This window comes from Brachionichthys hirsutus, chromosome 15 (genome assembly GCF_040956055.1).
Source record: "Brachionichthys hirsutus isolate HB-005 chromosome 15, CSIRO-AGI_Bhir_v1, whole genome shotgun sequence".
In the NCBI taxonomy this organism is placed as follows: Eukaryota; Metazoa; Chordata; class Actinopteri; order Lophiiformes; family Brachionichthyidae; genus Brachionichthys; species Brachionichthys hirsutus.
The window spans coordinates 11,957,707-11,970,532 of NC_090911.1; the positions used below are offsets into that span (position 1 = coordinate 11,957,707).

At 51.4% G+C, this 12,826-nt stretch overlaps 1 protein-coding gene across 1 annotated transcript in view; it reads right to left on the reverse strand.

Annotated features, from left to right (window-relative positions):
- Positions 1 to 12,826, reverse strand: part of LOC137904381 (discs large homolog 1-like protein) — a 32,652-nt gene that overhangs the window by 10,293 nt on the left and 9,533 nt on the right. Inside the window, exon 4 of the mRNA XM_068748558.1 lies at positions 7,648 to 7,812. Within this exon, the coding sequence (XP_068604659.1) occupies positions 7,648 to 7,812 (165 nt within the window). The remainder of the gene's footprint in view (positions 1 to 7,647; positions 7,813 to 12,826) is intronic.

Sequence of the window (12,826 nt, forward strand, 5' to 3'; positions counted from 1 at the left end):
TCTGTAATCTGCTCTTTCCATCAGAACCGCAGCTGGATGAATGACATAAACGCTAACACGAGCAGCCAAACACGTGAAGAGACAAATCTAAAGATGGAGCGAAGCAAAGAGGAGGAAAATAAACAAAAAAAGAAACCTGCGACGTCGGAGGGATGGTGTTGGTCTCGGCTGCGATTGGAGAGACTGGGATCACAGGGATTATGGGAGAGGAGGGCGGGGTGGCCTCGGCCTGCTGAACAATAGCATGGTGAGGGGTCAAAGGTCAGACACACGGCACAGATGAACGGCAGAAGGATGAGTGGAAGGGAAGATGGCGAATGGTGTGTGCGCGTCGTCAGCTATGACATCATCACAGGGTCAACAGGTCAACATGCTTCTATCAGATGTGACATGAGACAGCATCATGCTAACAGTAGCTGCAGGACTGGTGCTAGACATGCTAACAGTAGCTGCAGGACTGGTGCTAGACATGCTAACAGTAGCTGCAGGACTGGTGCTAGACATGCTAACAGTAGCTGCAGGACTGGTGCTAGACATGCTAACAGTAGCTGCAGGACTGGTGCTAGACATGAAACAGTCCTGCAGCTACTGTTAGCATGTACAAATACACAAACTATACAAGTTCAGCTGAACTTTTACTCTACCCTTTGAACCCTGTCTAACAATAACGAGAAGTGAGCGTGAGACGGCCCCCCCAACACGATGACCTCCATCACGGAGCTGGCAGGAAGTGCCGCTCTGTTTCCAAGAGGCTTAATTGTTGCGCTGCAGCAGCAGAACCTCGAGCCCATGGAAAACCAACAGCCGCTGAAATTAGCCCCCGGCACATCGACCGCATTGATCCGCCAGCCCTACTTCTGGAGCGCCATTCGGAAAGCCGCTCCACAATGGTGCCAAAGAACACAAACGCAGCAACGCGGGGTGGACGGAGTTTAAGTTTGAATTCAGGAACGGTTGGGAGCGAGCGCTGCTGCACGGACCGGATCGCCGGGATGGGGTGCTAAAAAAGAAAGTGAAGAAGAGACACGGAAGTGGTGGACCCTCTTAGGTATTGTTGGGGCGCAGCCACCAAAGAACCAAAAACATTTATCCATCAACTGTATCACGACAAACGAAGGTTGAACCGCAAACTGAAGCTGTGAGGAACAGGACTTGACAAAAACATGAGACCTAAATGAAGTACAGAAGATTATTAACCTGAACAGACATTTATCTGTATTTCAGTATTTACTGGTACCGACCCAGCACTGTGAGAACCCGGAGCTCGGAATCCTTTCTGGTACTACAAACATCAGTCACCGGACTCGGCCCAGCCTTACTGGACTACCGTCCGGCCTGAGATACTCAGTGCTAAAGTACCTTACTGAAGGAGAAGGGGACCCAGGGTATCTCCAGCCTCCTCGCTGCTTGCCCACTACTGACAAATCTGACGGTGCTCTTGGTCGGACTCTTGTTGACGCTGTCCCGCAGGTTGAGGAAGCGGCTGCGAGCTCGGAAGGACGACGGCGCCGTGCCGGCGGTGAATGTTGGCGGAGAGGCCTGGACCTGAGGATAGTTCTGCTGCTGCCGGTGGAGCTCAATGGCGTGCTGCCTCTGGTTCGGGTGCAGGTGGGCAATGCACTCCTGCAGGTTGACCCTCTTCTCGGTGCCGTTCGTGGCCTTAGAGGCGGAGTCCTGCCGAGGGTAATGTGCGGTCATCTTCAGAGGAGATTCCCGATCGCAGGAGGCGATGTAATAAATGATGGATGGTTCCTCCGGATCTGGACGGCCCGGGTCGGGTCGGTCTAAATCGTGTTGCTCGGACGACCTCCTCCCGTCGCCATAAACACGTTAAAGTCCTCTTTTCCCGGCCGCTCTTCTTCTCTCCTGCCAATTAATGGGCTTCAGTGAGCGTGGCACATGTCAGCGCAGGGGGGGGGGGGCGGCTGCGCTCGCTGCATGAATAATCGATGTCGCCCCCGGATTCAGACGCGCACGTCGCCGTCGGCGGCGAGGGGAGGGCGTGTGGCGAGGACTCCCGGTTAGCAGCGGCGGGGCTGAACGCTGCGGATCTCTGCTGGGAAATCATCCGCAGCGTTCAGCCTCTGCCGAAGATACAAAAACTCAACCGTCGGGGCAGGACCGACCCGAGAGCCGCTGCTCTCATCCAGACGGTAAAACACCAGAACCCGACCGTTAGACCGGAGCAGTCCACCAAACCAGATAAACCAGGTGGGAGCAAAACTCGAGAAAGTGGAGCAAGAAGAGAAGATCGAGCCTTCAGAGCCTTTAGCAAAGACGTATGTCTGCTACTCAAAAGGTGCACCTACGGTAATAAAACTTTATTTAAACCATTAATGAAACTAAAATGAGCAATTATACAAGATACAAGATTTAGAGTGCAAATTCTGTTACTGTGTTTGAGCAGCCCCCCCCCCCCTACAGGCCACACGGGGCAACAACTGGTTCCCCACCAGTCATGGTAAAAGGGTCCGGAAATAGGCATGTTGTGTTAAATGCTGATATACAGAAGCCTCTGACTGATGAGAATCTCTGGGAGAGAAAGGCCTTAAACACAGACTGCATGTTAGAAAATAAAAGGAAAAGATTGAGGTTCTCCCAAGTCTTAGTCGGTTTCACATGTAATTAGAAGCTCGTTCATGTTCTCCAGCTTTAACATTAAACTCTACCAAAAATATTATAAGCGATTACAAAGTGGTCCTAAATAGGATGGCTAACTCTGAGAGACTTGACTTAAACGCCAGCGGCGGTGCTGAACAGGACGACCAGGAATCATGAAAACCAGGCAGCTGCCTGCTGTCGGAGCAAAACAACGCAGAAGTTTGAGGCAGTAAACACGGAGGCGGAGGGGAAGCGCTGCGCGTCAGGAGCCTGGTGGTTGCTAGGCGATGCCGAAGAAGGCATGTGCTACTGCAGGGGTTCCTCACATCTGCCCAGAACATGACGCCGCCGTTTACGCGGGCCGGATCCTCTCGACGTCGACGCACTTTTCAGAGCGCTTTATCGAAAGGCGCGACAGGATCCCAAAGCGAAGCGTGACGGAAGGCACGAGGTCGGCCAGAGACGTTCGTGATTCCTGAACGACACGCGCTCGCGTCAAACAAACTGTTCACGCTGCAGCTTCATCGACCAATCGCCTCGCACCCCCCCCCCCCCCCCCCCCCAACGCAAACGCTGGGCATCTGATGAGAACGACGCAGCCGACATCAGACACATGACGCAGCAGCAACTTTTGCACATCTGCCTCGTCCATTAGCGTCGCGTCCACAGCCGACGTAGCGATCGACGCATCCGACGCAAACGGCGGTTGATCGGGTGCAGAAATGAGTCACGGTGCAGCACCTCCTCACCTCTATCAGGATGATTTTACAGCGGGGGGGGGGGGGGGGTGACCTACCAGTAGGCGCCGGTGGAGTCGCTTGGTTCTCCTCAGGGTGCCCATTATGCGGCGCCCCATTTTTTTGGCGTACCACACAGAGTTGAGCATGCTGCTTGTTGCTGCGGAGGAGGAGGAGGAGGAGGAGGAGGAGGAGGTGGAGGAGCGTTTCCTCCTCTTGCTCCTGCGGCAGGCTGACTGGAGAGCAGACGGCGGGAAGGAGGGGTTGGAGGCGGGCAGAAGGCGCTTCACTCCACCTTGTGTGCGTGTGTCCCCCCCCCCCCCCCTCCCTTCCTCACAGAGACAAACAGGGAGGCTGCAGAAGAGCTAAGAGCGTCGTTAAGAGCGCCTAGCCTGGAAAAAGAGCGAGAGGAGCCTCTGGGGGCGGTTTTACCCACCAGGGTGAGAGAGCATCGTTCAGCAGGCGGGGCGAGAGCGAGAGAGAGAGAGAGAGAGAGAGAGAGAGAGCAGCCGGCTGGCCGACCTCCGTCTGTCTGAAACAGCAGCAGACTGCGGGGCTGAGGAGCGGACGGTGACACGGCGGCGTGTTTAAAGCGCCAGGAGATCAGTCCTGATGTCTCCTCTCTGCAGCCTAGAAACTTCACGCAGCTCCTTCCTCCTCATCCTCCTCCTCCTCCCCCTCAGTCCGATGCGTTCGGTCCAGCTGACCCTCCGTCCTACTTTTAGCACTTTGGGGGTTTGGGTCAGTCTCCGAATGTGAGAAAGTAGAGCGAGCTCACGCCGGCCCGAGTGAAAACATCTGGATCACGCTGCATCGAACGCGGACGCAGATTATGATGTCAGAGGCCGCGATGCACAGCGTGTGGCGAGTACAGAGACGAGTTCCCCGTTCCTCAGCCGGAACTGGAACCAACGTTCCTTTAGCGGTAGCATGATAGCTAATTAGCATCATCTGCGCCAGGTTGACTGTCGCAGGCTCAGAAGGTGATGATGTCATTACCCAGATTTAACTTTTCAAACATGATATTTTTTGGCCCGATGAGTCTGCGAACAGATCAAAGGGATTAAGGCTGCATCTGTAAACGACTCACATTAACGGATAATCTGGCACCAACCAACGACCCAGGCCAGATAATCTGGGTCCAAAACCGGTACCAACCAAAGTGTGACGCTAAAAATCTGAACCCACAATCTGCTCTAACCAAGGTCCCAACACCTCAGACCAGACTTCCAGGATATTTGACTCCTTCAGAAACATTTTTAAAATGTTGGGGATCCGTCTGAAAACTGCCCAAAAATGTAAACAAACAAAAACTAACAAAACAAACACTGGAATTTCCCTGATTTTCCCCGCTTGGAATTCGCTCTCTCAGTTTTTTCGGCTTTTCCAGGAACAAATGAAAGCCTGTTGGCTATAAATAGAGCTGGTCCGTCTTCCCAGCATGCTTTGCGGCAGCTGGGAATGAAGTGTGGCAGAGATGTGACGATGAAGCAGAACCATTAGTGACGAGTCCTTTCATGGCCTTTGAATCTCCACCAGTGCTGCAGTATGTCTTCTTTATTATGGGACAAACGGGAGGTCAGCTGCCCCCCCCCCCCCCCCCCCCCCCCGGCTGTTGTCCCTCTCTGGAGGTCCTCCCTGATTTTAATATTGTCAGGATTTTTGTCGGCATTCAACTCTTGTGTTGCCATGGCGCTGCTGAGGAGCAGGAGGAGGAATAATTCAGTGCATCCTCCCTCCCAGCCATCATTGTGTTGCATGTCGTTGTCTGGGGGGGGGGCGTGGCTGCCTGCTGACGTCAGGATGATTTAAACGTGGCGAAACAATGGAGAGCAGGATGTGATCCGAGTAGAAATCCTCCCACTGGGACGTGAGATTTCACTGGTGGGGGGGTGTGGAGGTCATCCAGCTGCTGTGTTCAGTGTGATGTGATCCCCAGAAACACAACCAGAGTCGTATCCCAACACATGAAATATGAAAAACCAGAACAAAAACATCACGTCTGGCCTGAGGAAACACCTGATGAACACTAAAAGTGTCTGAGAGACGAAGAGCGAGCTGCTCGAGTCCCCCCGCAGCAGCTGAAGCTAACGCTAACATCTGCAGCTAAGGTTAGCTCATCCACAGTCAGCGCTGTAGCTAACTTTAGTAGCAATCCCCAACAAATAGCTAATGTTTTTATTTCAATAAATTCCAAGCTCTTGTCTTTTAATCCAGGGTTCTCGGTCTCCATGTTTTCGAGCTCGTCTCCACGTATCATGCAGAGCGGACTTGGTGCACGAGTCACCCGTTGGTAAACCCGCATTTTAATTCTGACTCCTGGAGGTCGTCGGCTCCTCTTTTCCTTTTGTTGTTTGTGTTGGACGCGTCGATCGCCTTTTCCCTTTTGTAAAGAAGCTCTAAAACACGTTTGTTTGTTTTTAACTCATTTTCGCTAGTTTATGGCTTTGTTTTTTTTTGAGTAACGTATCACGTGACCAAGATGATTCACAGGCGATTGTTAGGTGGGAGAAAATCCTTTTAGGCGGTAATAATTGCGCTATTTAAACATGTTCACTGAACTCCCGAGTGCCCGAGTTGACCGTCATACGTAAAGCGCACTTCTCTAAATCAGAGTTGTGTGGGGCAAACACAAAACTCACCGCAGTCGACGGGAAAGAATACCATGAAAGCTGAGCAAAACATGGTGCCCTCCATTGACATCCATGAAAACCTTTGACCTCTAAACATTCACCATTGCAGCAGCTCGTTTTCTGAATCCGACAGGAGGAAGTGGTGGATGAAGGTGGAGGATGAAAATAAAAAATATATAATCAATGTGTCTTAAAATGGTCACGACAGAAGATTTCTTCTGACGGCAATGAAATACTATATTCTGGATTACCACGACAGTTCGGAGGGGTAGGGGAGGTTACCTGGATCGGGGGGTAGGGATTGGAGGAGCAGGAGGGGAGGGGACTGTCCTCGTCGCGGAGATAGAGGGTGGAGGGTGTGGGGGAGGGGAGCTCCGGGAGATGAAGTCCTAACGTTGGGGAGCCGTCAAAGTTCTCCAGAAACGTTTCCTACGGATTACAGGAAGGGAGGACAGGCGGCGTCCCGGAGAGGTCAAAGCAAAAGAGACAATCGATGTCACAGAAGCCAAAGAGAGGCAGCCGACGCTAAAGAGATGTTCCAATTGGTTCAGAGTTAGAACGACGACGTTGTGACAAATACAGGAACACCGGGGACCAAAGCATGATGAATATGAACACGCGTAACAGCAGACATGGGAACACAACACGATTCCAAACGGCCACTGGAGGAGAACAGAAAGTACGTCACGCCACAACACACAAACTAAAGACAGCGTTACAATCAGAGGAGGACATTTTTGATGCTCTTTCCATATTGCCGTAATAGCAGAAAAAAAAGTACAATAATAATATCCTCAGGATTCTCTGACAATATGTTACTTAAATAATCCTATTTAATCAGAATTTTTGTGAATTTTGTTCAAAATCAAAAAATAAGCACTAAATTCAAGCCAGTTATTCCCTCGTGATTATGGCGCCTCCTAGTGGCTGCATTCAAAGAAAGATCATGTTTGGATGCAAATAAATCTTAAAATTAATAGATAAAAAATCAGATAACATTTAACAACTTTAAAAACGCAAATTCAACATGTAGTCTAAATTTTTTTTATGCATCACTGAATATTTTCTTAGAACCTTATTTTAGATTTACAGGTGATCTATATATATCCCATCACTAATCATGGTGAAAACAAAAAACCGACTAGAACTCCGGCTTTATTATCTTCAACGTGCGTGACTGACTCAACACGACGGCCGTGGAAGTGGAGTCATCTCTCCTCCGACCACACGATGGCGGTAGAGCTGATCCATCTGAAGCCCGTTTGCTCAGTCATCTCATCTGCTCCAACTCCAACGCACTATTTTTTTTAAACATTTTGATAGCGACTTCCTGCTGATTGGATTCGGGCCTGAAAGTTTGTCGGCTAAGTGTCCAATCCACAACAGGATCCGTGAAGAACGCGATGCTACGTCTTCCTCGGGATTTACGTGGAGGATGTGGTTTATGTTTCCAACGCCAGGAAGGTCGCCCCACTAGAGTAGCGGTCCCCAAACCTTTCCAGGTCCAGGACCCAGAGACCGTCCAACAAAGCCAATCCGGTTTGTAAAAGCACGGCGCCCTACTGGAGCGTTCACAGTGAAATCAGGTCCGATTGGTTGGGTTGGGGCTACAGGAAGCGGGGCGCCCCTGCACCAGAGAGACAAGAGAGAGCAGACGGGTACGGGAGATCTCCTACCTTCATGGGCGAGATGTGAGCGTGGGTGACGTATCCATGCACGTTCTGGATCTGGGACAGGTTCTTCTCTGCTACCTGGACCAGCTCCGCTCCGCCCGCCTCCTCCGTGAGCTGGGGGGAGCTCTGGTCTTGGGGGGATGAATCCTCATCGTGGTGCCTGTACTTCTGTAACAACAGACGTTAAATAAACGATCAGGCTTCTACGTCACTCCTCCGATGGACCTCGACGGTCTGCTGGAGGGCGCCATCACTAAGGTAAAGTAAACCTTAGTGATGGTTCAAACCAGCAAGAATCTCACTTCTCTCCACGTTGCTTCATCCGAGCCGCGTACTCCGAGCCAAAAACAGCGTGTGTGGAAGTCCATTCATCGGGTGGCGAGCTGCCGGCCAAACGCCCCAAAGTTTGGTTAATTCATGGAGGACGAGAGCGGCTGCCAGAGAGGAAATTCAGGTGCGAAGCCGAAGAGGCACTTAAATACCAAAAAAGGACGTTCGGTTAACGAAAGATGCCAAATTTCTCACCACAAAGCTAAAAATATCTCGCGTGTTTGGCGCCACCTCTACTGGAGCACAGCGGACGGAAGAACGTCGGCAGGAGACGCCAGCGTCACTTCTGGGTAAATCCTCGTTCAAAGATAAAATCAGAAACCAGATCGGGAACCCAGAGACATTCCGCACGAGGTCCGAACAAGACGGGGACAGAAAACCATTCCGCAGCGCTCCCTAGTAGAACTCGTTCATCGTCTTGAGGCTGGTTGACGACCATCACCGTTTCTCCCAGCAGGAGGAACACGCACGTTTTTATCTTCGCACACTCTAATGCGTTCCGTCGCTTTGGTCCAACACGTCCTCAGTCCTGCAGATTCCAGTCATTGTAAACATTATTCATGAAGTTAGAAGAACAAACCTTGTAATTCATGGAGAGACCTCAGATTAAAGCAGGAGGGCAGATTACGGAGGCAAAACGATGCCTTTGGAGGAGAAACCGGGAAGAACGGCTTGTGTGATATTATATATTACGTTATATGATGAAGAGTTTAATTGTTTAAAGGTCCACAGAGAGAAAGTGATGAAATTCTTGTCCAACACGCGGCTCTGTATAATTTCATCATCCTAACAACCCCCCCCCCCCCCCCCGACTGCTTCATTGATTGTCGAGGTGACTTTTAGGAATGTCGCCTTCTCTGTAGAAACAAACAAACGGCTTCGGGTGGACGCCGCGGGACCGCCGAGCGGCAGATGGAAGCGCATCGGGAGGTTTAAGACAAGCCGGACCCGAGGAGACACGAACTGGGTCAGAACCCGGCCCGGTCCCTCCTGGTCTCGGTGCTTCTAAACGAGCGTCTGACATCAAACCAGTGGAGAGGAAAGCGATTGCCCTCGAACGCATCGCCGGCTCAACTGCTGCTGCGGCTACACGTCAGCCGCTCCGCCCACTCGCTGTGGATGAGAGCAAATGTAAATGTAGGATGTGAGGCTTCTAGTGATGACACTGTCTGCCTGAAGAGAGCTTCCTCCTCTTCCTCCTCCTCCTCCTCCTCCTCCTCCTCGACAGCTCTCTGAGACGAAGAGGAGGAGGAGGAGGAAACGGTGCCGACTCAAGCCTGCCAAAAGCTGCTATAAATAGGAGAGTCACCACGGCGTGGACGGGAGGATGTTCAGGAGGCGGAAGAGGAATTCTGGATGATTCAGGGATGGGATGAAGAGGAAGACGAGGATGGAAATGGGAACAGCCAAGAGAGGAGAAACGTCCCGCTGGAATGCTCAAAGTCTGCTGCAGTGCGTGAACACATCCAATAATAATGCAGCTCTAAATTATTGATGGCTGTGCATATTCAGAAGCAGAGGGGTTAACCTTTGTTAACAGTCACACAGAGAACCCCCCCCCCCCCCAGCACAGCCATAAACTCCGCCCACGCTCGGGTCTTCTCTCTAAATGTCAGGCCGCGTTCACGTCGGTTTGCTCGTTCTGATGATTGGATCTGGTTCCCTTGACGATTCACGTTCAGAATTCCAGAAACTACCCACCGATAAGTTCCGAAGAACTTTCAACCTGTTCACAGTCGCGCCCCCAATGCATGGTGATTGGTGTCAGTGGTTGCTACGGCAACAAACTAACCCGAGCTAGTAAAGTTGCTAAAGAGGAACATCCTAAACAGGAGGTTTCGCTGGAACCCGTGAAAGCGCTCCTCCGGGGCTGATGGGATTTCCCCCGTTTGCTCGTCCCCGACCATCCGTCCGCCGCCATGTTGCTCACTTTGCAGCTTCGGCCTCGTCCGACCTCGAGCCCGCTTCGGAAATCTCGCCATCAAAGGCAAAAACAATCAGAATCAGGCTACGTCACCACGACAACGCAGATCATTCGTGCCTCGACCAGGTAACGATTCTCACCATCGCGTTTGTGGCGTAGAGCAGATAGAGAATGTTTAGGGATTAATAAATGAAGGGTCTGTCGGATCCATCCATCAGTGTAATCCTGAAAATACACCGACTAGTTAACGAACAAAGTACTGCAGGAGAACTCACAACATAAAGGAGGTAACGGCACTTCCTGCAGGGTAGCTAAATCGCTAGCAGCCGCTATCATGCTGCTGGCTAACTCCTCCCACACCTAGCAAACGACGCTTCAGCCAGTTTGATAGAAATCAGACGTTCTAAAAATGTCAAACTCTAAACTTATTACGATCGAACTCAGAATTCCCAGAAGAAATACGTTATTCCAAGACTCCCTGCAAACCTTTTGAAGACGGAAAAACTCTTTTCCTGCTCTTGCCCCGGCTGTGACCCCCCCCCCCCCCCAGCAGCGGTCCAGATGTTTCCACCCACCTTGCAGCCGAACATGAGGGAGATGGTGCTGTTGGTGCAGGCCACCTTGCAGTGGCACAGCATGGGCGAGAAACACTCCACCTTCTTGGTGCCGGGGGGCATCTTCTCGGCGCCGGGGCAGTTGGCCGACAGCCGCCTCCTCCTGCAGCGCTGCCGGGTTCTCCCGCACCGCCCAGCTCCACCTGCACCTCCTCCTCCTCCTCCTCCTCCAGCCTCTCCACCTCCTCCTCCACTGCTGCTGCTGCTGCTCCCTGCTCTCACCATCCGCCCTCATTCCTCGTGTCGCTCCATCACGGCGGGGAGGAAAGAACTCCCAGAGCTCTTCCTTCATTCAGGGAGAACCCCCCCCCCCCCCTCTCTCGACCCCTCCTCCTCCTCCTGGTAGAATATATTCTTGTCCCTCTTGACCTCCTCTCACGCTCGTTCTCTTGTTTTCCTCCCGCCTCCCCGTTGCTCGCCCCTCTCTCTCCTTCTCTGACAGAGTTGTGATGATGGTGAGAGCCGGGGCGATCGAGGACTGTTGTGCGTTTAGTGTAAAGTGTGTGTGTCTGTGAGTTAAGCTTTCCACTGTGGGGGGTGTGAGAATGCAATCAACAAGGGAGGGGGGTGTTGGTCACGTGACTCATCGGAAATGAGGAGGGACGAACAAGTGAGAGAGAGAGAGAGACAGAGTGGGGGTGTATCCTCAGGGAAGGTAGAGTGATGTAGGACAGAGCTAGCGATGTGGATGCGAGGAAGAGGAGGAGGATCAGAGAGGAAAGGACGAAGCAAACAGGGAGAGCTTCTCGGTTTCTCCCGATGAAGAGGAGCATACCGGCGAGGAAGATGTAAACATCCAAGGAAGAAGATGCTAGGACACGCGGTGCAATGTTAGCGGTGAGGCTTGAGATGGGACGGCCTCCCCTTAAATGCTACTGCTGCGTTCAGCCAGGCTAGCGTGTCCGGATCACGTCCAGGACTTCACTCAGAACGGACCCGTCTGGTCTCTGTCGTGGACCCAAGTCTAGCATCAATGACCAAAAAGAAAGTCTCCATTTCTTTCAGCACACAGCTGGAGAGTGGCTCCCCCTGCTGGAGCACAGTAGACGTGACAGCTTGTGTAAAACCCTGAGATGTTTTAAAATTAATTTTATGCATTATCCACAAACTACAATGACAAATACTTTAGTAAATATACCTGCAATGACGTGCCGATAGCTGTTCAACAGTAAATATCAAAATAGAGACGTCTTTAGGCAGCTTTACTTTCACAGAGTGCCGCCGTTCTTTCCTTCATCTCGTTTACGTGTTCTTGTGGCACTTCCATCAAGCTTCCACCAGATCTGCTCACTTTGAACAATATTTTCCGCACCGAACTCTAATGGGGTCCATTCTGGAACAAGACCAACTTTACAGGAAACCCTTTCAGTAGCAATCCTGTCGTAAATGGCAGTAATCACCAGTAACAACAGGGGGCGCTATTCTATCAGACACCAAGCGTCATACAACCTGTTTATATTTTCACATCCATTTATAATAAATCTATTTATTCTCAGAATAATATGTGGCATGTAAACGTATCATCGCATCCGTCTGCAGCCGTGTGTCTGTCCAGAAACCTCCTGCATCAGGTCGCATCTGCACCTGAATCCTGTTTGGGTGCAGGTGTTGTTGTCAGTCGGCTCGTGTGCGACTGTTCCCCGTGGACCGGCAGCGTCTCTGGACGCGGGTGGGGGGGGGGCATCAGAGCTTCACCATCAAATCTACGAAGTCACCACACAACTGCTTCCCCAGAATCCTCTCTGTTCACACTACAGTATATGCAAATATATATATATTTGAAATAACTGGACAAGTGGCTAATTTTCTTTTCCAAAATCAGAAACTCGACGCAACGAAGTTCCAGACGTGACGATAAATATACACCGTTAAAGCCACGAATGGGAGGTAAGTGGAATGTTAGCAAAGCTAGCAGAGAGCTAAGTGGAATGCTACGAAACCCAACTGGGATGCATGTGGGAAGCTAGCTAACTAGCCAGGACGCATGTAGAATGCTACAAAACCCAGCAGGGATGCATGTGGGAAGCTAGCTAACTAGCCAGGACGCATGTAGAATGCTACAAAACCCAGCAGGGATGCATGTGGGAAGCTAGCTAACTAGCCAGGACGCATGTAGAATGCTACAAAACCCAGCAGGGATGCATGTGGGAAGCTAGCTAACTAGCCAGGACGCATGTAGAATGCTACAAAACCCAGCAGGGATGCATGTAGGAAGCTAGCTAACTAGCCAGGACGCATGTAGAATGCTACAAAACCCAGCAGGGATGCATGTGGGAAGCTAGCTAACTAGCCAGGACGCATGTAGACTGTTGGG